The 21,348-nt window shown below is 49.1% G+C and overlaps 1 protein-coding gene across 1 annotated transcript in view; it reads right to left on the reverse strand.

Moving 5' to 3' along the window:
- Positions 1 to 15,711, reverse strand: part of crebbp (CREB binding protein) — a 28,402-nt gene extending 12,691 nt beyond the window's left edge. The window contains exons 1-20 of the mRNA XM_062964379.1: positions 15,579 to 15,711; positions 12,815 to 13,491; positions 10,785 to 10,964; positions 10,344 to 10,590; positions 8,951 to 9,064; positions 8,537 to 8,782; positions 8,079 to 8,178; positions 7,671 to 7,820; positions 7,283 to 7,400; positions 6,072 to 6,267; positions 5,538 to 5,594; positions 5,178 to 5,272; positions 4,644 to 4,823; positions 4,110 to 4,526; positions 3,490 to 3,672; positions 3,186 to 3,387; positions 2,531 to 2,649; positions 2,005 to 2,244; positions 1,651 to 1,739; positions 1,138 to 1,218 (exon numbers count right to left, since the gene is read on the reverse strand). Coding sequence (XP_062820449.1) covers positions 1,138 to 1,218; positions 1,651 to 1,739; positions 2,005 to 2,244; positions 2,531 to 2,649; positions 3,186 to 3,387; positions 3,490 to 3,672; positions 4,110 to 4,526; positions 4,644 to 4,823; positions 5,178 to 5,272; positions 5,538 to 5,594; positions 6,072 to 6,267; positions 7,283 to 7,400; positions 7,671 to 7,820; positions 8,079 to 8,178; positions 8,537 to 8,782; positions 8,951 to 9,064; positions 10,344 to 10,590; positions 10,785 to 10,964; positions 12,815 to 13,491; positions 15,579 to 15,663 — 3,776 coding nt within the window. The 5' untranslated portion in view covers positions 15,664 to 15,711. The remainder of the gene's footprint in view (positions 1 to 1,137; positions 1,219 to 1,650; positions 1,740 to 2,004; positions 2,245 to 2,530; positions 2,650 to 3,185; positions 3,388 to 3,489; positions 3,673 to 4,109; positions 4,527 to 4,643; positions 4,824 to 5,177; positions 5,273 to 5,537; positions 5,595 to 6,071; positions 6,268 to 7,282; positions 7,401 to 7,670; positions 7,821 to 8,078; positions 8,179 to 8,536; positions 8,783 to 8,950; positions 9,065 to 10,343; positions 10,591 to 10,784; positions 10,965 to 12,814; positions 13,492 to 15,578) is intronic.
- Positions 15,712 to 21,348: the final 5,637 nt, after the last annotated feature.

The raw sequence follows: 21,348 nt of genomic DNA on the forward strand, positions 1-21,348 counted from the left end.
ATTACTATTATTATTATTATTATTACAGTAGAGTCTCACTCATCCAAACCCCGCTTATCCAAGCTTCTGGATTATCCAAGCCATTTTTGTAGTCAATGTTTTCAATATATCGTGATATTTTGGTGCTAAATTCGTAAATACAGTAATTACAACATAACATTACTGCGTATTGAACTACTTTTTCTGTCAAATTGTTGTATAACATGATGTTTTGATGCTTACTTTGTAAAATCATAACCTAATTTGATGTTTAATAGGCTTTTCCTTAATCCCTCCTTATTATCCAAGATATTCGCTTATCCAAGCTTCTGCCAGCCCGTTTAGCTTAGATAAGTGAGACTCTACTGTATTATTATTATTATTATTATTATTATTATTATTATTATTATTATTATTATTATTATTATTATATCTACCTTTCTCTTTCTCCTGTTATTGGAACTACAAGTGACTAGCAGCAAACATGACATGATACAAATTGAAAACAGAAGAAAGGCAGGAAATTATAGATATAAAATAAGAAAAAACCAACTGCATCCTTGTGTCAAGAAGTTTAAAAATTAAAATATGATACAGTACAGGTAGTTACAAACATCTGACTTATAAACGAATCCTAGTTAAGGACAAGGCTGCAACAACAGGAAGTGAGAGAAATCTCCCCCCCAGAAAGAAGGGAAATTCAGTCCCGGAAAAGTCATTATCATGGGGAAAAGCTTTATCTCCAATCCTTTCAACGATAACCCAAATTTTTCAAAATTCAATTATCAAGAGACAGAAAGTGACATGAAATCTTCTGAACAGAGGCACAGGCAGCAAAGGAAGCACCATAGGCCCGGGCTGTGGTGCAAGCTGGTGAGCAGCCAGCTGCAGCCAGCTGAGACCAATCACTCTGACCAAGAGGTCATGAGTTTGAGGCCAGCTCGGAGCCTGCGTTTGTCTTTGTTCTATGTCAAGGCATTGAATGTTTGTCTTATATGTGTAATGTGATCCGCCCTGAGTCCCCTTTGGGGTGAGAAGAGCGGAATATAAATACTGTAAATAAATAAATAGGAGTGCTCAGCCTTCCCTATGCTTCTCAAAGCTTAAAGATATATATTTTTGGCTGGAGCTGCACTTCAAAAATGAGCGATGACTTACGTCTGAGGCTGAGCCGGGTCGTCGCCCAGGGTAACATTCTCCCCCTGGATTTCAGTGAAGCATCTCTCACAGAAGTGGTACCTGTCAGCAAGAAGGCCATATTGGGGTGAACTGGTCCGTCACAAGACACAGCCGGCCAAGCAAAGGAAGGAGTCAGCGCGGCCGGAAGGAAGCGGCGTTGGTCAGTTGGTGGACAGAAGGGAGGGGAGCAGACAGACAGCACAGACAGACAGACAGAAGCAGTCGTAAGACACAGACAGCAAGACAAGACAGAGCAGAAAGACAAGCAAACGACAAGGGGAAAAAGAGGGACCGCAGTCTGCCCAGTAAAGAACTGGGCCCAGAAACCTGGGGCTGGGAAGGCAGCCAAAGCCCATCTTGCCATAATCACCCATCACTCAATCCAAGGAGGCTCTGCAACTGACTAGGAGCCTGTCACACAATTTTAAGTAGCACATGCCCCCCTGGTCCTGGCTTCCGGTGGAGCGAAAGACGGAGAGAAGAAGGGCTTACCGGTTCTGGTAGCTGAAATAGGCTGCATCGCGGGGAATGGTGCAGAGCTGCTTCCCATAGCAGCACAAGGTCTGAGGAGAGAACTCATACTGCAAAAGAGAAGACACAGAGGGAGATGGGTCTCCTCGGCCACATGACTTTTCACACACACTGCTCCTGTATCTATCTGCAGATTCTCCTCATTTTTTACCACTTTTGATCTTTGTGAACACTTTATATATTTACATTGATGGAGATATCATCACACCAAACACGGGATCCCACAAATCCAAACTGTCCAAGAGACCTGAGGCAGCTGTGGCTCAGATAATGTTTATCAGGTATTGGCAAACTTTGGGGGGAGGGGAGGCACACCTTGCGTCCACAGCAGTATCCCAGGGACTGCATGACAGGGTCGATCTCCTGCTCGAAGACCTCCGCCAGCTTCGTGCAAAACTTGTAGACCCTGGAGGTCTTGCGGTTGTAGAGCCAGGCATTGTTAAACATCAGCCAGACGTCCTCCACGTACTGCCAGGGCTCCTGGTACTGCCCCGTGTCCAGCTTGCGCTTGATGGTGGACAGGTCCATGGGGCTCTTCACAATGTCAAAATAGTCCTTCAGAGGAAGGGAGGAGGAGAGGTTGGCTTCGGTGAGGACCCAGTTTTTCTGAGGGGACCCCAAAGGCAGCAGCAGGAGGAAGCGGGGAAGAGGAAGGGCAGCTCCACTGCCAGGCCTTCCCTCCAGGAGCCAAGGCCTCCAACCTCCCATCTGTCCCTGGAGCAGAGTGGGGCAGAGAAGGGCTGCCTAGCTTTCGCATCTAACTGGCCTGGTCCGCCTCTCCCCCAGGCAGGGAAGCAACCCTGGGATCCCTCCCAGCTTACTCCCTCCAAGCCCTACGTACCGGGATGCCCAGGAGCTGAGGGTCCACTGGCTGCCGGAAAGGCAGAGACTCTGGGTCCTGGCGGTAGAGGGCCTCCAAGGTGGGCATGAGCGCCTGGCGCAGCTCTTCAGGCTTAAAGACTGTGGAAACAGTTGAAAACAGTTAATGCAAAATGATGACGCATGTCAGTTCCATCTACTCCTGAAACTAGTACATCTCCATCCACCTACTGCTGGTTGGTGGAATTCAATGCCGCAAACTGGCAAAGAGGGAAGGGAAGGGCACTTGTGATGTCAGGGGGTGGCAAAAGTCGTTCAGGCGGAATAGGCCTTTATAATAATAATAATAGTAATTATTATTATTATTATTATTATTATTATTATTATTATTTTATTCTTATACCCCGCCCCATCTCCCCGAAGGGACTCGGGGCGGCTTACATGGGGCCAAGCCCAAACAGAACAATAAAAACAAGACAAGAAAACCAATGAAACCAATAATCAAACCATAAAAACAAGTCATAAAAACCACATACAAGATAAAATGTCAACGGTCCCTGCAGCAGTTCCTAAATGGTCATGGCCAGGAGACCTGTGGCCCCCACCAAGTTCCCTGTCTCTGGCACAGAAGGCAATTGCGCCCCCCAACCGACCACGGGGCAGCAGAGGAGACTCACTCTTCTTCCGTGGCTGAGAGGGAGACGTGGACTGAGAAGTAGAGCTGTTGCCACTGCCTCCGCTCCCTCCACTGTCCTCTTCCTCCTTCACCTCCGGCTTCCTGCCTTCCACTTCCATGGGCTCCTGTTTGCCTTCATCCGCACCGGGTTCCTCTTTGGCTTGCGTGGGCCTCACTACTGCCGCCGCCTCCTCTTCCTCTGGCTGGAAAAGAGGACAAGGCCCACGGTCACCTCTCCACCGCAAACCACCATGCCGCTCAGTTTCCCAATAAGCGAGGCAAAGAGCCCCAGCTCCCACCCCTACCTCGAGTTTTGGCTCCACCGGAGCTTCGCCGCATTCCGACTTGGCTTTTTCGGCCTTCACCTCGGACTTCCCCTCCGTCACTGGCGCCTCATGCCCAAACGGCTGGTTCCCGAGGTCTGTACCAGCAGCAGAACCTGGGCTGGGCACCCGGCTGTCGACACTCCCCGCTGCAGCCTGAGAGAGCTGTCAAAAAGGGAAGGGGCTCCTGAACAGAGAAGCTCCCATCCAAGTACCCAGCAGCCCCAGTGCCTCTTCCTCTTCAGCATAAGGCTCCTTCCATGAACAGCTGTCAGGAATTCACCCCCTCATTGGGGCCTACTCTCCTTTAAGGAAAATGCTATGACTTCCTCACAGCCAGCGCAGAGTGACCTCAACACTTAGACGGTTTTACAAAAGTAGATCCATCAACAGCTACCAGCTCCTGCAGCCATTCAAACAGGAGCCCCCTGCTCTTGGCTTAAAGACAGAACCGTGATTCCAACCAAGGGAGCGATGTGTTTGGGAGGGGGCAAATATCTCTATGCCAACCAAGGTCAGAGGTAAGCGGATGGCGGTCTGTGCAATGGGGCAAACCCAGCTGTTCCTCCTCAAGCCAAACAGAAAGGTTCCCGCGTACTCACTGGACTGGAGGGTGCCTGAGGCAGCACCGGAGCCTGGGCTGGCTGGGGCTGTGACGATGGCGGCGGCTGCGGCGTTGGCACAGAGGGGGGCTGCCCAGGGGTCCGGGGCTGAGGCGCCGGCTGGGCCTGTCCCGAAGGCATGCTCTGCAGTTGCATGGCGCTGGTGTTGGGGGCCGAGGGGGGTGCAGGCGAGGGACCTTGTCCCGAAGGAGGCAGCGGTAGGGCAGGCGCCGCTGGTGCTGTGGGCGGAGGGATCATTCCCTGGACCGAGGAAGGCATGGAGACCGCAGTTGTGGGCAGAGGGGCCGCAGGCTGGTGGAGGGGAGACGGCTGCGTGATGGAGGGACAGGCAAGCTGGCCGCTCGATGGCCCCAGGATGCTGACGGAGGCCGGGAGGGAAGCGGCTGGAGCCTGGCCCTGTGGAGGGGACACAGTTAGCCCTAACACATGTGCCATGCCCGCAGCTCAGACAGCCCCCCTTGCCCTCTGATCTCTTGCTTCAGTGCACTAACTCCCACTTCTCTGTGGGCCTACCTGCGAGGAGGCTCCTGCCTGGGCCTGCCCCATGGCGACACTGAGGGCTCCGCCGGATGTGGCAGGGAACTGGCTCTGACCGAGGAACTGGGTCTGGGGGGCTGCTGGACCCATTAGACTGTTGGCATGCGCTGCCATTATGCTCTGCGACTGAGGCATCCGGGAAGGAGACAGGGCCATCTGGGAAACAGAAGCAGGCAGGTGCCATAAGGGTCTGGGCACAGAGTTCCAAGGAGAAAAACATGCCTCATAGCCAAAAACACAAGACCAAAGCCTGTTCCTCCTCGCCTTGTGCCCACAGTCTCCGTGATGTTAGTAACAAAGACAAAGGGCGGGCGCCAGTGTGGCCCACAGCAGAGGATGTTTGGGTCAATGATTGGAGCGGAAGTGACAGAGAGCATGGCTTCTGCCCCAGAAGAATTTCAGGGGAAACCACTTCTCCAGGATTCAAATGCAGCAAAACATGGAAGAGTTATAAGGCAATTGACATGTGAACCTTAAGCAAAGCAGAGTGGGAAAGCAGCAAATACATACTGCTGAAACGGAGCCCATGTTGTTCATCTGGACGGGATGGTTCATGGGGGAAGCAGCTCGCGGTCCCATTGAGGCCGGGGGCATCTGGACGTTCCCTATGGAAAGAGAGGGCAACATTGATTCTCTCCCGCAAAACACATCCCCAGAACCATTTGTCAGTGGCAAATCACACAAGATGAAAGGCCTCTGTCCCAGTTCAGGCCACAGCAAAACGCAGGGGTTTGGAGCCACTGGGCAAATCGAGGCAATGCAAACCCAACAGTAACAGAAATGTGGGCAGAACTATCCACCCACCTGAAAAACTGAATCCCCACAGCAAAAGGTTGGGGGAAGCCAAATGAAATGCCTCATAAGTCATACCTTGAGAGACTTGCATGCGGCTCACAGGGACATTTGGCACGGAGGACACAGGGCCATCTGCAGGAGGTTTGGAGAGGGGTGATTCACTGAGCTAACTAACAAACCATTACATCAACTTAAAAAAAGACAGTTCTGGCAATTGGGAAAAGGCATTGCCTGCGAAGAGACAAGGTGAGGCCCATGCACTTCTGACCACCCTGAATGTTGGGCACCGACCACAGCTCTTATCATCCCCCCCTTCAGCAGGAGCATTGTGATGATGGGACTTGTGTTCTAACCAATTCAAAGGGCATTAAATTGGGCGTGCTGAGTTAACACTTTACACCGTCATACAGGCCTCCCTCACTGGTGAAAGGTGTGTCCTTATTCCACCTTTTTTGCATATCTGTCTCCACCAGACACTTCTTTTACCCATGTAACCTGTGTGAGGGGCACAGAACATTCCCAGGAGCCCCTTTCCCCGCCACTGTAATCCGTATTCGAGTTTGCTTCTGGAAAGAAAAGCAGGGTATGAATAAACATAATACTACTTACTGGGGGGCCTGGCGGGCTGTGTCTGCCCCAGGGCTACCGCCGTCACCTGGGAGAGGCCAGGGGGCTGGGCTCCCGGGGTCTGTAAGGCCGGCTGGTTGCCCAATATCCCTTGCTTGTGCAAACGTGACCGCCGCTTCTCTTCCAGCTCCTTCTGGATCTTATAAATCTTCTCTGCCAACAAATGGTAATACTCGTCCTGGAAGGAGAACACCGGAGAAATGAGCCAAGAGACCCTCAGACGAAGAGCGGGTTCAGTCAGGGACCTAGAAATCTGATCTGGGATTATTATTATTATTATTATTATTATTATTATTATTATTATTAACTGTATTTCTATACCGCTTTTCTCACACCTGGGGGGACTCAAAGCAGTTTACAACATAATGGCAAAATTCAATGCCTTACATATATATAAAAATATATCACATATCTAAATAAAATACATACAACTGTAGATTAAAACCATTAAAACTATAATGGACATCTGGGCCACTGAGTGGAACAGAAGAGCCCATGAGGCAGATGCCTTCAGAAACCAGGCTCTTTGCCAGATGGCAGTTTCAATAATAGTAATAATAATAATACTCCAGTAATTACATTACATAATAATAATAATAATAACAACAACAACAACAACAACAACTGTGCTACAGTACTGGGGAATTTTATCAAACAGCCCCCCCTTCCTTTGACCATCAACTTAGTGCTCAAACCGGGCTTGGCTTGGTGCCACTGACTTTGTATTGCATTATATTTATATACAGTAGAGTCTCACTTATCCAACATAAACGGGCCGGCAGAACGTTGGATAAGCGAATATGTTGGATAAGAAGGAGGCATTAAGGAAAAGCCTATTAAACATCAAATTAGGTTATGATTTTACAAATGAAGCACCAAAACATCATGTTATACAACAAATTTGGCAGAAAAAGTAGTTCAATACGCAGTAATGCTATGTAGTAATTACTGTATTTATGAATTTAGCACCAAAATATCACGATATATTGAAAACATTGACTACAAAAATGTGTTGGATAATCCAGAACGTTGGATAAGCGAGTGTTGGATAAGTGAGACTCTACTGTACTGTGTATTTGCAATGTGGCACTGAAGTGGCCAAACTGTAAGCTGCTCTGAGTCCCCTTCAGGGTGAAAAGAGCGGGGTAAAAATTTAGAAAATAAATATTATACTTTATGAAGAGAGGACATACCCGGCTGTTTGCCGATTCATACATATCCCCTTCCACTTTCCTGGCATAAGCCACCAGGTTCTCCATTCGGCGGTCCTTCAGAGCTGCTGGGTCGGGAGTCGGAAAGATGGCTTGCACCCTATAAACAGAACAGATGTGAAGCTCCCTAGAAAGGCTGGCATAAATCCACTATCACACAGGGTTTTTGTGTCAAAACACCAAGCCTCTAAAACCCAAATGCAGCCTTCCATGTCACTTAGTCAGAGGAGGTGCTAGAATAACTGAGGAAGGGAGACAAGGACAATGAGAGGCAATGGGAAGTAGAAGAAATGAATGGGTGGGGGGCCTGTCCTTCCGGCATGGAATCCATTCCCTGTAGGCCAATCCCAGCCCCCAAATCCACACTCACAGCTTGTGGACCAAGTGGTTGCGCAGGTCCTGCGTGACGTGTTCATGCCAGGTCTTCCTTGCCCCGGAGCCAGAAGCAGGAGCTGCAGTGGTGATCGTGCCGCTGAGGTTCCCAGCATTCCCCGAATTTGTGCCGTCACTCATCAGGGGGCTAAAGAAAAGCCAATGATGGAAGCCCCAAATAAGTCCCTGCTTTCACTGTTAAGGACAGTGGTCAAATAACTGGGGAGGGGGGGAGGCAATGAGCAGAGGCAATGAAAAACAGCTGCAGAAGAGTAATCAGAAAGCAAGGACAAGGGAGTGATTTGGGAAAAGGGGAATCACGCGAAGGAATCACCACCAAATACATGATTGGGGACTTCTGCTGCTACTGCTGGGAATATCTGAGGATATCTGAAGCGAGCCTTACTTTGCTGCCGCCCCTAGAGAAGCAGGAAGCGCCGCCTCAGGGATCATGCCGGGTGCTTGCTCCGTGATTCCCGCGGTAGGAAGGTTCATGGGATTGGCTCCTTTGGGAGAAGAGCAGTCCTCATTAGGGCAAAGGGGAAACCTGTCAAAGCACTCTGTTGACAGTCATGTGGGCACTTTAGGATCAGTTTATTTCTGTGCAAGTGCCACTCACAGATCTGAACAAAGACAGGAGCTAGGAACACCCACAAGCACTGGGAGATCTGAACCAGAATGACTCTTTGGATATGCCGTTGATAACAGAGGTTTCCACACTTTTCATGCTGGTGACACGCTTTTTAGACATGCATCCTTTCACGACATGGCCATTCAAAGGTTCCTCTAAGAGGCCCAGACCGAAGTAACATCCTCACACACAGTGATCCCTTGGGCCCCAGAAGCAGGTCCCCACTTACTTACCCAGCACGTTCATGGTTCTCATCTGTGGATGGGGGGCCTGTGGCTGGGAGGTGGGCTGCTGGCCTTGGACCTGCGGCTGCAGAGGGACCTGAGGCTGGTTGCCATAGGGAAGGCCCAGGGCTGCATAGGCGCGTTGCATGGAGCTGGGGTCAATGGGGTTGGGGTTGCTGAGGGGCGCTGCTGCTGTCTGTCCTGCGCCGGAGGCCACCGAGTTCTGCATCCCTGCCACCGGTGACCCCAGGAGCGCTGCCAGGGAGAGAGGGAGACCAGGCCGGTTAGACCAGGGAACCGGGCAGGAAGCAGCCATCTCTTTCAGGTGCTTGTGCCATCTCTTTCAGGGCAGAAGCACACCAAGAAGAAATGCACACTGCCACTGAGGGGTCTTTCCATTTCCTCTGCGGCACAGTCACTTACGCTGCTGGTTCCTCTTGTCACTGGCATTCTTCAGCGGGAGGCAGACAGGGCAGTCGTGCCGCGTGCAGTTCTTCCAGTGGGATATGATCTGGCGGGATGATGCACAATGCGCCACTGGGGAGGAAGAGAAGAAGGCGTGGCCTCAGGCTTCCAGGGGCCAATGGGAGCAATGCCCTGCCCCGACCCTGCAGCCCTTGAGTGAGGGAGCAGCACTGGCTTCATTCATGGTGTCGCAGGGAAAGTGCCAAGAAAGCGAACAGCAGAGGGTACCTCCTGCCCTCAGCTAGAAAGGCCTGAACTATCCTGGCATTAATGCATCACAAATGCATCAGTAATTTGCAAGTCACACTTTTTAAACACAACCTAAAACTCCAAGGAAGCAAATATGCGCTTAAAGGCATCTGCGCCATGAAAGGAAATTGAAAAAAAAACTACTCTTAGGGTTCCTCCTTCTCTTGAAATTGGACAGCACAGGGATTGGGTTTGCAGTTTCACCTGAGCCAATGGGAAGAACCCAGGAGTAGGAGTTAAGCATATGGAGGAAGCCTCTGGATCAGAAGCGGCAGACTCTGCCACCCAAGAGGCAACCATTCGGCCAGAGAACATCTCCAAAGCACCAAAATCCACCAGTCTCAGTGGCCCCTCCTGGCCACTTTTCTTTTTCTCTCTTTTATGGGAGGGGGCTGAGAGAAACTAGGGCGAACTGGGAGTTCCTCAAGGTCTCCCATATGGCGGAGGCTCCGGGCCCCCCAAAGATTAGCAATGGTTCAAGGCCTGAGAGAGACTTTGACAAAGATGTCCTCAAGGCTTTCCTGGCCACATTTGATCTACTATGGGTCTAAGATGCTGCACACTGGAGCCGGAACTCCCCTGAGGTTTTCTCCTGGGACTGTACCCCCAAGCTATCATTACAGGTGCTTGGAGACAGTTCCCTGAGCCTCAGGGGAAGGCAATACCCTGGCCTAAAGATTAGGCCTGGGACAGCTGTCCCTTTGCATTGGGACATCCAAAGATTTATCTTCTGATACACCATCAGCCATCAAAAGACCAGGGAGGAGGGCTCACTGAGCAACAGGGAGCAGGCCAAACACCACTCCACAGGTTATCAGTGGCCAATGGACACTCATAATCAAAAACCACATGCCTCGGAGGGTCTCCTGCTGAGCCAACCCCAAGAGCGGGCTCTCGTCACAGCAGTTTCCCTCAAACCTTTGCCTTTTTTGAAGCTGGAGAGAAAGAAGGCACTTCCTCATCCAAAGTGAGATTCTTCAGAAAAGAAAACCCCAGGGTCCACCTGCCCCAAAAGCGGGGAGCCTTCACTGCAAACAAGGGGCTTGCCTTCACGCGTCCAGGAGGATTCCATCCGCTCCAGCCACATGAGGGAAGGGCTTACCTTGACAGGCCTTTCCCGCCTGGCAGTGGGTCATGTGGTTGAGGACGTTCTTCATGGTCCGGCAGTGGGGCAGGGCACAGGCCCGCACTTCCCCGTTGGCCTGCTCCCGCCGCTGGCACTTGTGAGCGTGGAGCAGCAGGACCAATTGCTGCTGGATCAGCTTGCGTTTCTCTGGATCAGCGGTGGGCCCCGCGGCCATGGCCTGCGCTGGGACAAGGCCCACTTGCTGCTGCACTTGGCCCGGCATCTGCAGGGGGAGAGAAGCAATGCGTCTCTGCGTCATAAAGCCTGGACATAGCTGCCCTTCCAGGAAGAAGAGCTTCCAAGGCGAGGGAAAGGAAAGCAACTCAACCTTTCACAAAGGCATCCCTTTTCATTTCCAATAGAGTTTAATTGGCAGAAGAAGCATCAAGAAGGGCTGGCCCGGCTGAGGGCACTCACCATATTTGGCACACTGGTCACAGACACGCTCTTGATGTCAGGAGGGAAGGGGGAGAGGCTGCTGGCCAGGCCAGGCTTGTTCGGTAAAGAAGGGCTGACTCCGGCTGCTCCCAATTGCTGCCCTCCGGTCGTCTGACCAAACGCCTGGCCAAAGGGCCCTGGGTTGCTGGCCATCCCCATCTGGAAGCAAAGGGAGGGGGTGGCAGTGAGTGCCTTGCACTTGACTGAAACACTGATCTGGACAGCAGGAAAATCAGCACTGCCCTCTAAACCCCAAAGACCGCCCTTCATGTATCTGAGAGCTAGGAGGAATGTTAATACAACTGGGGGGTCAGGGACAGCGAAACACAGAGGGAATGAGAGAAGGGCCCACATTTCTGCCTTTGTAGGGTTGATTGCCTTGAGGCACTCACTGTTCATGTGAGAAAACTTCAAAATATCTCTTGAAACTGCCTTAGTGCTCAAGAAACACCCATGCACCTTGTTCATTAACTGCATCTGGCCCTCCACATTTGCAGGATTTGGTTATTCACAGGTGTGATCAATATGTGTCTTTCTAGGAATCCCTGGGTCCTGCAACATGTATTTAGAGAACGGGATCACCAATAGCTCCGGCTACTGGGAGCCAGTTGCTTTCAAAAGGAAAAGGCTGCATGTTGCCACTGGGCTGCCACTCAAACCCCCCTCTGCGAGGCATGGCCTACTGTCGCACACAGAGGCAGTGCTCCAGCAATGAATGCGAGGCCCACAGGAAAAACACACGTGTCCTACAGTAAGAAGATTCACAAAGTTGATACACTATGCTAAGCTCCTAGCAGTCGTCTGTCCCCAGCATTCTTTCAAGCTTCAGAAGGAAAGCATTGCTACTGGATGCAATGGCAGCCAAGGCCCATGAACCACCATCAAGACAGTAACACTAGCCCCTGACTCAAAGCTCATTTAGTCAAAAGCTTAATAACGTATCCGCTTTTTCGCAAAAGACACCAGCTCACCCCCAACCCTCCAAGAGTACCCTGAGCTCATCCTCTGGCATTCACACACAGAAGTCCGGCTGCTCTTATTCCAGATCTTTGTTTTAAACACATTCTGGTGTACATGCTGCTATTTCCTATTTTTCCAGAACCACAAAACCCAGACTTGCACATATTTTGATGCATTACTGCTATCCCAAGTTCACACAAAGAACCACCTCACCCTGCCCCATGGAGGGGACACAAAACCTTTCTCTTTCAGAGATAATGGCATTCTGTCCAGACCTTCCCAGGCCGAAACCCTCTCCTCACCTAAAAACAGTCCAACAAGGACTCAGACAGTTAGTCTCTACAACATGTGAGGGAAAGTAGGTAGGTTCCCTGTAGAAATGAAAGGCCAGTAAGGCTTTATCAACTTTTAGAGGTATCCTGTTAAGGCCCCAGGCAACACCACCCCCCACTCGATAATAATAACTACTTCATTTTTATATCCCGCCATCATCTCCCTGAGGGGACTTGGGAGGCTCACAAACGTAACCAGGCCCAGTAAAACAAAATTTACAAACTAAAAATACAATTTAAAATATAATACACATATAACAATCAGACTAAGCAATTAAAAACAGCAGAATATAAAAACAACAATTTTAAATAAATCAAAACAAACATCAATAACAAACAAAGAGAACCAGGAGTAAGGTGGGCAATATCAGAAATTGGAGAGGGCTGGGCACGGACTTGTGCAAAAAAGTGCTGAGGCTGGGGTAAAGTACTGAGATCACTGTAATGGCCAGTTTGGGATGTGCATTCATAGACAGGGGCCTAACCATTAAATGCACACTGGAGCATCTAGGTTTTGAGGTCCCATGTTATGCACTGCTTGAGAGCGGCATCTTTCCCTGGCAGAGGCACAAATGCTTCTTGACACAGAAATCCTAACAGAGTTCTGCAAGAGCCCATTTCCCAAATAGGGGCTAGGTCAGCATATACCTAAGAGCCTTCCCGCACAGATAACCACAAGGGCGCCCATCCCCTCCCTCTTCGCCACAAGCCACCTACTTTTGCCATGGATACAGCCTGGGAGGCGTTGAGGCCCGCGTGGGCCGCCATTTGGGGGGACACCTGCGCCAAGGCTTCTGCCAGGACGTTGCCCGCGCTGCCCTGCATCCCGGCGGCCGAGTACTGCATGCCGGCGCCACCACGTCCTCCTCTTCCGGCCGCCCCCAGGGACCCATTCATCACCTGCCCTTGTCCTTGCTGGGCTGGGCCCAGGAGTCCGTGGCCGGAGCTGTTGTTATTGAGGAGCCCTGGGAGGGCCTGGCCAAAGTTTGCGTTCAGGTGCATCCCTCCGCCCGCAGCAGCCTGGGCGGCGGAGGAGGCAGGGCTGCCGGCCACCATGCCAGCCTGCTGCTGCTTCTGGGCACCCATGGCTTGTTGTGGGGCCGCCGAGGATGGCTTGGCCTCCCCAGGTCCCAGGGGGCTCTTGCCCATGGCTCCCAGGCCGCCGCCGAGTCCAGAGTTGGGCTGCCCCTGTGCTGGGCCCCCGACCCCCTGCGGGACCGGGCCCCCCACTGCACTCACGCCGCCCCTCAACAGTTCAGACAGCTGCTTGTGTTTGGAGGCTGCATCCGGGACCAGGCTTCCACTGCTGCTGCTGTTGCTCAAAAGGCCCAGGTCTCCGTTTGAGATCAGCTCATCGGGGAGGTCATTCTCCAAGTTGAAAAAGGATCCAAAATCTGCAAGAGTGACAGACAAGAAGAACAATTAACACACACAAATGGTCCCGTTCTTCCCTTGGTCCCGCCGCTCAGGCGTCCTCCTCCAAGGCAAGGAGAGCCCTACCATTGCTGAAAGAAAGAGAAGGCCAGACGCTTGCCAAGCCTCTGTGAAGGGGCTGGTCTTCTCTTTCCTTCTGTGATGGCAGGGCTCGTCCAGCTTGCAAACACACAGGCAAACCACTGATCTTTCTTTTCTGGAAACCCTTTAGCCCAGGCATGGGCAAACTTGGGCCCTCCAAGTCCATGCCTGCTTAGCCTCTAGGCAGAAAGACAAGGGGCCCCAGAAGCAGAGCAGGCAGAACCGCAGTCTGCAGAGCATCCTCTGGTTGACACTGCTTGCCCATTGGAAAGAAAGGGCTAGTAGAAGTGCAAGCCTTAGAAGCTCAGGCTCCAAGTCATAGAATCACAGAGTTGGAAGAGACCTCATGGGCCATCCAGTCCAACCCCATTCTGTCAACAAGCAGGAAGATCAAATTCAAAGCACCCCTGACAGATAGCCATCCAACCTCTGCTTCAAAGCCACAAATGAAGGAGCCTCTACCACACAGAGTGACACAAAATATGGCCAGAGATGGCTTACGAATGGCCAAAAAGGCAGACCAGGCCACTGAGGGCTGCCAAAAGGCCAAAAAGCAAGCAGAACAGCGTCTTGAGCATGACATGTAAAGTAAACCTCTGCCTGACAGAGTCATTTCTTCTTATGGTGCATCGGGGCTATCTATCTGTGCAGAAAGTGCCAGGAGTGAAACAAAGGTGCACTCTTTCTCAGGAGAAGCATAAAGCGCAGAGATAAAAGTAGGGAGTGAAGACTGCAAGGCAAGTGCATGAAGCCCAAGCTGCAATGGAGGAACCTCCAGGACCTCATCACACTAGAGCAGGCATGGGCAAACTTCAGCCCTCCAGGTGTTTTGGACTTCAACTCCCACAATTCCTAACAGCATCAGGCCCTTTCCTTTCCCCCCTCAGCCTCTTAAGCAGAAAAGGAAAGGGATCTGAGGCTGTTAGGAATTGTGGGAGTTGAAATCCAAAGCATCTAGAGGGTCCAAGTTTGCCTACGTCTGATCTTCAATGTGATGGGAGTCTTACTGCACTCTGTGTAAATAATAACTATTTATCACCCACCTCTCCTTGCAGTGCAATATAGTTAAAACAAAGTACAACAAAGTGCTATTATTATGCATATAACAAATATAATCAGGTTTTCAGTGGCGTCTTTCATTCTGAATTGTGGGAGTTTAATTCCAAAACACCTAGAGGGTCCCGGTTTGCCCATGCCTAATCTATAGTGTAATGGAATCTTATTGCATTCTGGCATAAATAATATTTATTACCCGCCTCTCCTTGCAGTGCAATATAGTTAAAACAAAGCACAACAAAGTGCTATTAACATACATGAAACAAAAATAAACAGGTCTCCAGTGGTGTCTCCCATTCTGAATTGTGGGAGTAATAGTCCAAAACACCTAGAGGATCCAAGTCTGCCCATGCCTGATCTATAGTGTGATGGAGTCTTACTGCACTCTATGTAAAAAAATAACTATTTATTACCCGCCTCTCCTTGCAGTGCAGTATAGTTAAAACAAAGTACAATGAACATACATATAACAAAAATAAACAGTTCTCCATTCTGAATTGTGGGAGCTGAAGTCCCAAAGTTTGCCCAGGCCTGCATTAGAGCATGGGTCCACTTTAAATCTAGTTTCTGCCTCCTGCAGAATTCTGGGGCTTGTAGTTTAGGGTGGGGCCTTGACAGGTCTTGGGCCTCACAGAACTACAAACCCCAGAATTCTTCAGGAGAGAGAAATCAGGTTTAAAGTGGATCCATGCTCTAGAGCAGGCCTGGGCAAAGTTGGGCCCTCCCTTCGGGTGTTTTGGACTTCAGCTCCCACCATTCCCCACCGCCTCAGGCCCCTTCCTTTTCCCCCTCAGCCGCTTAAGGCCCAACCGTGCCCAGGCCTGCTCTTGTGCGATGAGGCTGTCAGAAAACCCTCAGCGAGAGCCAGAGCCCGGCCTGCCTCTTCCCGGCCTCCCTCCCGAGGGCTCACCGCTAGGGTCCGGGCCCGGGAAGCCCGGCGAGTTGAGCTTGGCCCGCTTGGCGTTGGGCGGCCCGTCCAGCAAGTTCTCCGCCATGGCCTCGGCCTCCGCCTGGGCCTCCGCCGCCTCCCGGGGCCCGCCGTGGCGGAGGAGGAGGCAGGGAGCGCGGGCAGGCGCCGCTCAGGGCCGCGCGGAGAGGCCCCAGGACCAGCGCCGCCTCCGCCGCCGCCTCAGCAGCAGCAGCCGCCGCTCCTCCCTCATCACCGCCGCCTTCCCCTTCTCTCCCGCAGGCTCCGGGCCTAGCTTGGCTAGCTTGCTGGCCGGCCGGGCCCCGCGAGGACCGGACCAGGCCGGGCCCTCTCTCCTGCCTCCCTCGCTTCCTCGGAGGCAGCGGCGCCCTCCTCTTCGCGCCCCGGGAAGGAAGGTCCAGGCCTCGGCCTCGGCGGTGGCGGCGGCGGCGACGCGCTTCGTCCGGCTCCTCCGCGACAAGATGGCGGCTGTTGATTCCTCAATTAAAAAAAAAAGTTTTTTTTCTCTCTTCTCTTTTCCAGCGGCGGAGGGGCGGGGCCGGGGGCGGGGCTAGGCGAGCGCGGTGGCGTCATCGCGTTCACGCAGCGCGCGTGTACGCCGGCGCCGCGGGCAAGATGGCGGACTTCTCCTGCTTATCCTCGAACTCCCTCAGAGAGACCCGCGGACGAGAGAAGGAGAAGGGGAAAAGGAAGGTAAAGGGGAGGGAAGCAGTATGAAGAAACAGGGCTGCTGTGAATTTTCCTGGCTGTATGGGCATGTTCCAGAAGCATGCTCTCCTGACGTTTCACCCACATCTATGGCAGGCATCCTCAGAGGTTGTGAGGTCTGTTGAAAACTAGGCAATTGGAGTTTCTATACCTGTGGAATAATGTCCAGGGTGGGAGAAAGAACCCTGGTCTGTTTGAGGAAAGTATGACTGTTGTAATTGGCCACCTTGATTGGCATTGAATGGCATTGCAGCTTCAGAGCCTGGCAGATTCCTGCCTGGGGGTCCCAGAGTAAATAAAGCTCCTCAGCGTAGGGCAGCAAAACCTGCCTCCCTCCCCCCCTCCGCTGTTCGGAACTTAAACTCCAAAAATTCCTGGGCATTTGACATGCTGACTAGGGCTTCTGGGAGTTGGAGTCCAAATCTTCTGGAGGGCCCACTTTTGGGATGCTCGGCCTTTCTTGAAGTTGGCCCAGGATTTCCCAGTGAGGCCCTTTGCAGGTCTTCGCTAGCCATTGCTCCTCCTCTGGGGCGACTGTTTTTTCCCATCTCTGCGCACAGACTCTGCTCACTGCAATAACCCATTTCCATTATTATTGTCATTATCATTTTATTTCACTCATTTGACTGTGGCATGACCTTTACATTGCGAATTTTCACCTACATTTTCTCAGTACATTTTAAGCTGCATTTGCCCTGTTTATTTTTTGTTATATGTATTTTAATAGCACTTTGTTGTACTTCACTGTTTTAACTATATTGTGCTGCAAGGAGAGGCAGGTAATAAATAGTTATTATTTACGCAGAGTGCAATAAGACTGCATCACACTATAGTGTTTTGAGAGAAATTGTTTACTGCTTCATCAACATCATGCTTTGCATTTTGTATCAGGAATAGATTATATATATACACACACACATATACGCATTTATATATTTTTTAAAGTTTAAAATTTGTGACCAAAACTGGCTGTCTTTTTCTTAGTTTCTTTTGATAATATAGGAGTCCAAGGAAGTCATATTCCTTCCCCAATGATTTCCGAAATTAGTGTTCCTTTTTGGGTGGAGCTGTAAAAGCCGTATTTCCTTACATTTGCCCACAAACTTTGTCTCAGGAAATGTTTCCATGGTTGGGATCCAGGTTGCTCCTTTTCGCTTTCTTTCTGTTACTTGGCTGACTCCCTTCGTCCCTTCAGGCAGATTGAATGTCCTTTATTTTGTTCATTCATTTCATTTTTGCACAGAACAGCATATTGGTGGGCAGCCATTTCAAGTAATAATAACAGCAAAGCAACCCAAGTCAAGGGTGAATGTTCTTTAGAAAGAATGGCTTGTGGAAAAGTGGCACCAGAGACAGGCCCCATAAGAAAGTAGTCAAAATATCCCTAAAGAGAAGGTTCAGCCATTAGTTCAAGGCTGTGGCTGATAGTGAAGGATCTGCTAATTGTGGAAACAAGGATTAGAGAGAGAACTTCAGTGGAGACCACTTTCCCCCTGATAATTCTTCTGGAGTGGATTTCCCTTCTGAGGGGAAGATTCCTCACACTTCCTGTTATCTCACCCTGGGAAATAGAGCTTCTCAAATATATGAAAAAGAGAGGATTTTGTAGCTACCAAGAGATGGCGCAAAGGATTAGGAGCCCTTGGGGTTGCGAGTTCAGGGCTTGCTGTGTCCCTTTTCTTTTCTGGTGGTTTTGGGTGTTTCTTTCCTTTCAGCTGTATCATTATTTTCAATATTTCTATTATTACTGCTACTACTATTGGATAGCCCTGGTGGTCTCTTCTAATAATAATAGAATGAATCACCCTTGTGTTTTCTCTTCAAATTCTATGATCCCATTTTTATTATCGTTATTATCGCTATTATTACTATTATGGAATAGACAGGAGTCGCGATGGCGCAGTGGGTTAAACCCTTGTGTCAACTGAACTGCTGACCTGAAGACCTGAAGGTCAGTGGTTCGAATCCGCGAGAGGGGGTGAATTCCCATCTGGCAACATCTTTGTATACAGCTGATTCTCTCATACCAGAAACAGCTTGCAGTATATTCTCAATTCACTTTTGATGCGATTTAAAAAAAATGGAATAGACATTTTGGGCTCTGTATGACTATAGTATTAATAATGTGATAATTGTTGTTAAATGAACATTGTGTGTTTTCTAATTCTAACCATTCTATATTATTATTACTGTTACTGTATTATTTAATGGCTAGTTTCTTCTCCTTTAACTCACAGAACCTGTATTATTAATACTCCTATTGAATTATTCTTCTGGTTCTATATTATTATTACTATGGATATTTTTATTATCCAATAGAATATCCTGTATTCTCTTCCAACTCTAAAATTCTATATTACTATTACTATTATTGATGATGATGGACCATTGAGGTCTCAACATAATCATTATTTCTGTTACTATAATTATTTAATTATTATTTTGGTCTTTCTATTAGTATTAATCTTGATGTGCTCTCTGCTTCCCTCCAGTGGCCATGCCTGGGTTCTGCAAAAAGATTTCTGTTTATATTTTTTATTCCTTAATTTATTGAGTTTTCTTTTTCTGTATTTGTATTTTAATAATCTTCAATTTTCATATTAATTTCTGACATTTTTATTTTCTGTTTTTGGCCTTGTGGTCTCATCCAACTCGATGTTATTATTTCTGAATTTCCCTTGCAATTCTTTCAAACACTCTGATTTGAGGGTAGTTGTGTGTTTTCCGGGCTTTATGGTCATGCTCCAGAAGCATTCTCTCCTGATGTTTTGCCCACATCTATGGCAGGCATCCTCAGAGGTTGTGATGTATATTGGAAAATACTCTGATTTGATATTATAATTGACTAGACTTCATTGTCTCTTTGAACTCTATGATTTATCATTGTTGTTATTAAAATTGGTTGTTACTATTATTATTGGACATTGTCTTTTTTAACTGCAGGGTTTTATATTAGTATTAATATCATTATCATGATATTATTGAATATCTGTTGTGTTCTCTTCCAAGATGATTCTGTTATTATTATTATTGAATGTCCCTTGTGGTCTCTTTCAATTCTATATGATGATGAGTCTATTTTTACTCCAATGGCCCTTATTAAATGATCCAAATGTAGATAAATCTCTGGAGAATTATTATGCATGGTCCCTTTTGCTCTTTTTATTATCTGCATTCCTGTTATTTTCCTCAATGTTAATCCTGGAGCCTTACTTATGGTGGTTCTGCATTACCATTATTTGCATTATTATTTGAATGAATGAATGAATTGTTTATTGTACTAGCCATAGGCCATGACATCAATAATATACAACCTTTATAAACATTTATATAATATATAAGTTTATAAATATATGTGTTTGTAAATATAAATATAATATAAACATTAAAATTTATTCAAAAATTAAAACTAGCTCTTTAAAATTGTGATAGCAGGAACATAACAATGATAGTGTCTGATTTGTATCATCTCAAATCATTTCCATTTCTGACCTCAAGTATGGATTTTGCTACTTTAGCTCTGAAACATTATTATTACTATTATGATTGTGTTGTCGAAGGCTTTCATGGCCGGGATCACAGGGTTGTTGTATGTCTTTCGGGCTGTGTGGCCATGTTCCAGAAGTATTCTCTCCTGACGTTTCGCCCACATCTATGGCAGGCATCCAAAGAGGTTGCCTCTGAGGATGCCTGCCATAGATGTGGGCGAAACGTCAGGAAAGAATACTTCTGGAACATGGCCACACAGCCCGAAAGACATACAACAACCCACTATTATGATTATTTGGCCAGAGAAGTCCCTTTTCCCATTCTCTGCCTCTGGGACTCCAATTCCCAGAAGCCTCTGCGCCCCTAGCGCTGATTGACGCCAAGCCCCGCCTCTTCCCTCCTCGAGGACCCCCTCCCAACGGGAGTGAAGGGCTGCCTCCTTTTGGCCCCGCCTCCTTCCCATAATGCCCCGCCCTGGCCGCTCTCCGAAATCTCTATGACAACAGGCGCCTCCCTCCCTTGGTGGCTGCCACCGAGCCTCTGGCCCGGTGCTTTTCCGCTTCCTGCCTGAGAAACGATTCCTAGAGAGTTCCACACGCCTCTCTGCCCCGCTCCCTTTGGGTCTCGTTACCCTGAGGCTACTCTCTGTCGCCCTCCAGCGGCATGATCCGTCTCGGCAGCAAGGGATTCTCCTGCACAAATTGAAAGGTCTCCCAACTGTCCATCAGCGCTAGACAAATAGGAACCAGAGTTACATCCATTGGAACTGTATCAGCAACATTGATTTCTTTGCTGCCTCAGTGCCGCAGAACAGGCTTTCCAATATGCTTTAGGCCAGATCTAGGCCAACTACGGCCCTCCAGGCATTTTGGACTCTTTATTTATTTATTATTTAATACATTTATATAATCATCATCATCATTTAATTACTTATTAATCGCCCTCCATCCAAGATGCTCTAGGCGATTTACAAGATAAAATTGTAAAGGATAAAAATACATACATACAAATAATGATAAAATTAACACAGATTAATAGCTCTAGTAAAGAGCCAGGTCTTAAGTGCTAGGGTAAAGGGCCCTAACCCACGCATGGTTCTCATGTAGGGCAGCAAGGCATTCCATAAGGCAGGGGCAGAAATAGAAAAAGCTCTGCGCCTGGTCCTTTCCAAGTGCACTTCTCTAGGACCCGGTATGTAAAGTAATTCGCGTTGAGATGGTCATTGCGACCTCCGATGATGGGAGAAGGAGAGACAGTCCCTAAGGTACGATGGGCCCTGGCCGTAAAGAGTTTTGAAGGTCAAAACTAGCATCTTATATAGACCACGGTAATCAGTTGGAAGCCAATGCAGATGCTGCAGCACTGGTGTTATGTGGCATTTCATGGGTGTTCTTGTGAGTAGCCTGGCTGCCGCATTCTGAACAATACGGAGCTTTCAGGTCGTGGACATCGGAAGGCCAACATACAGGGCGTTGCAATAGTCCAGCCTAGACGTGACCGTGGCATGGATGACTGTTGCCAGAGCCTCATCAGATAGATAGGGTGCCAGTTGCCT

This window comes from Anolis carolinensis, unplaced genomic scaffold (genome assembly GCF_035594765.1).
Source record: "Anolis carolinensis isolate JA03-04 unplaced genomic scaffold, rAnoCar3.1.pri scaffold_13, whole genome shotgun sequence".
NCBI lineage: Eukaryota > Metazoa > Chordata > Lepidosauria > Squamata > Dactyloidae > Anolis > Anolis carolinensis.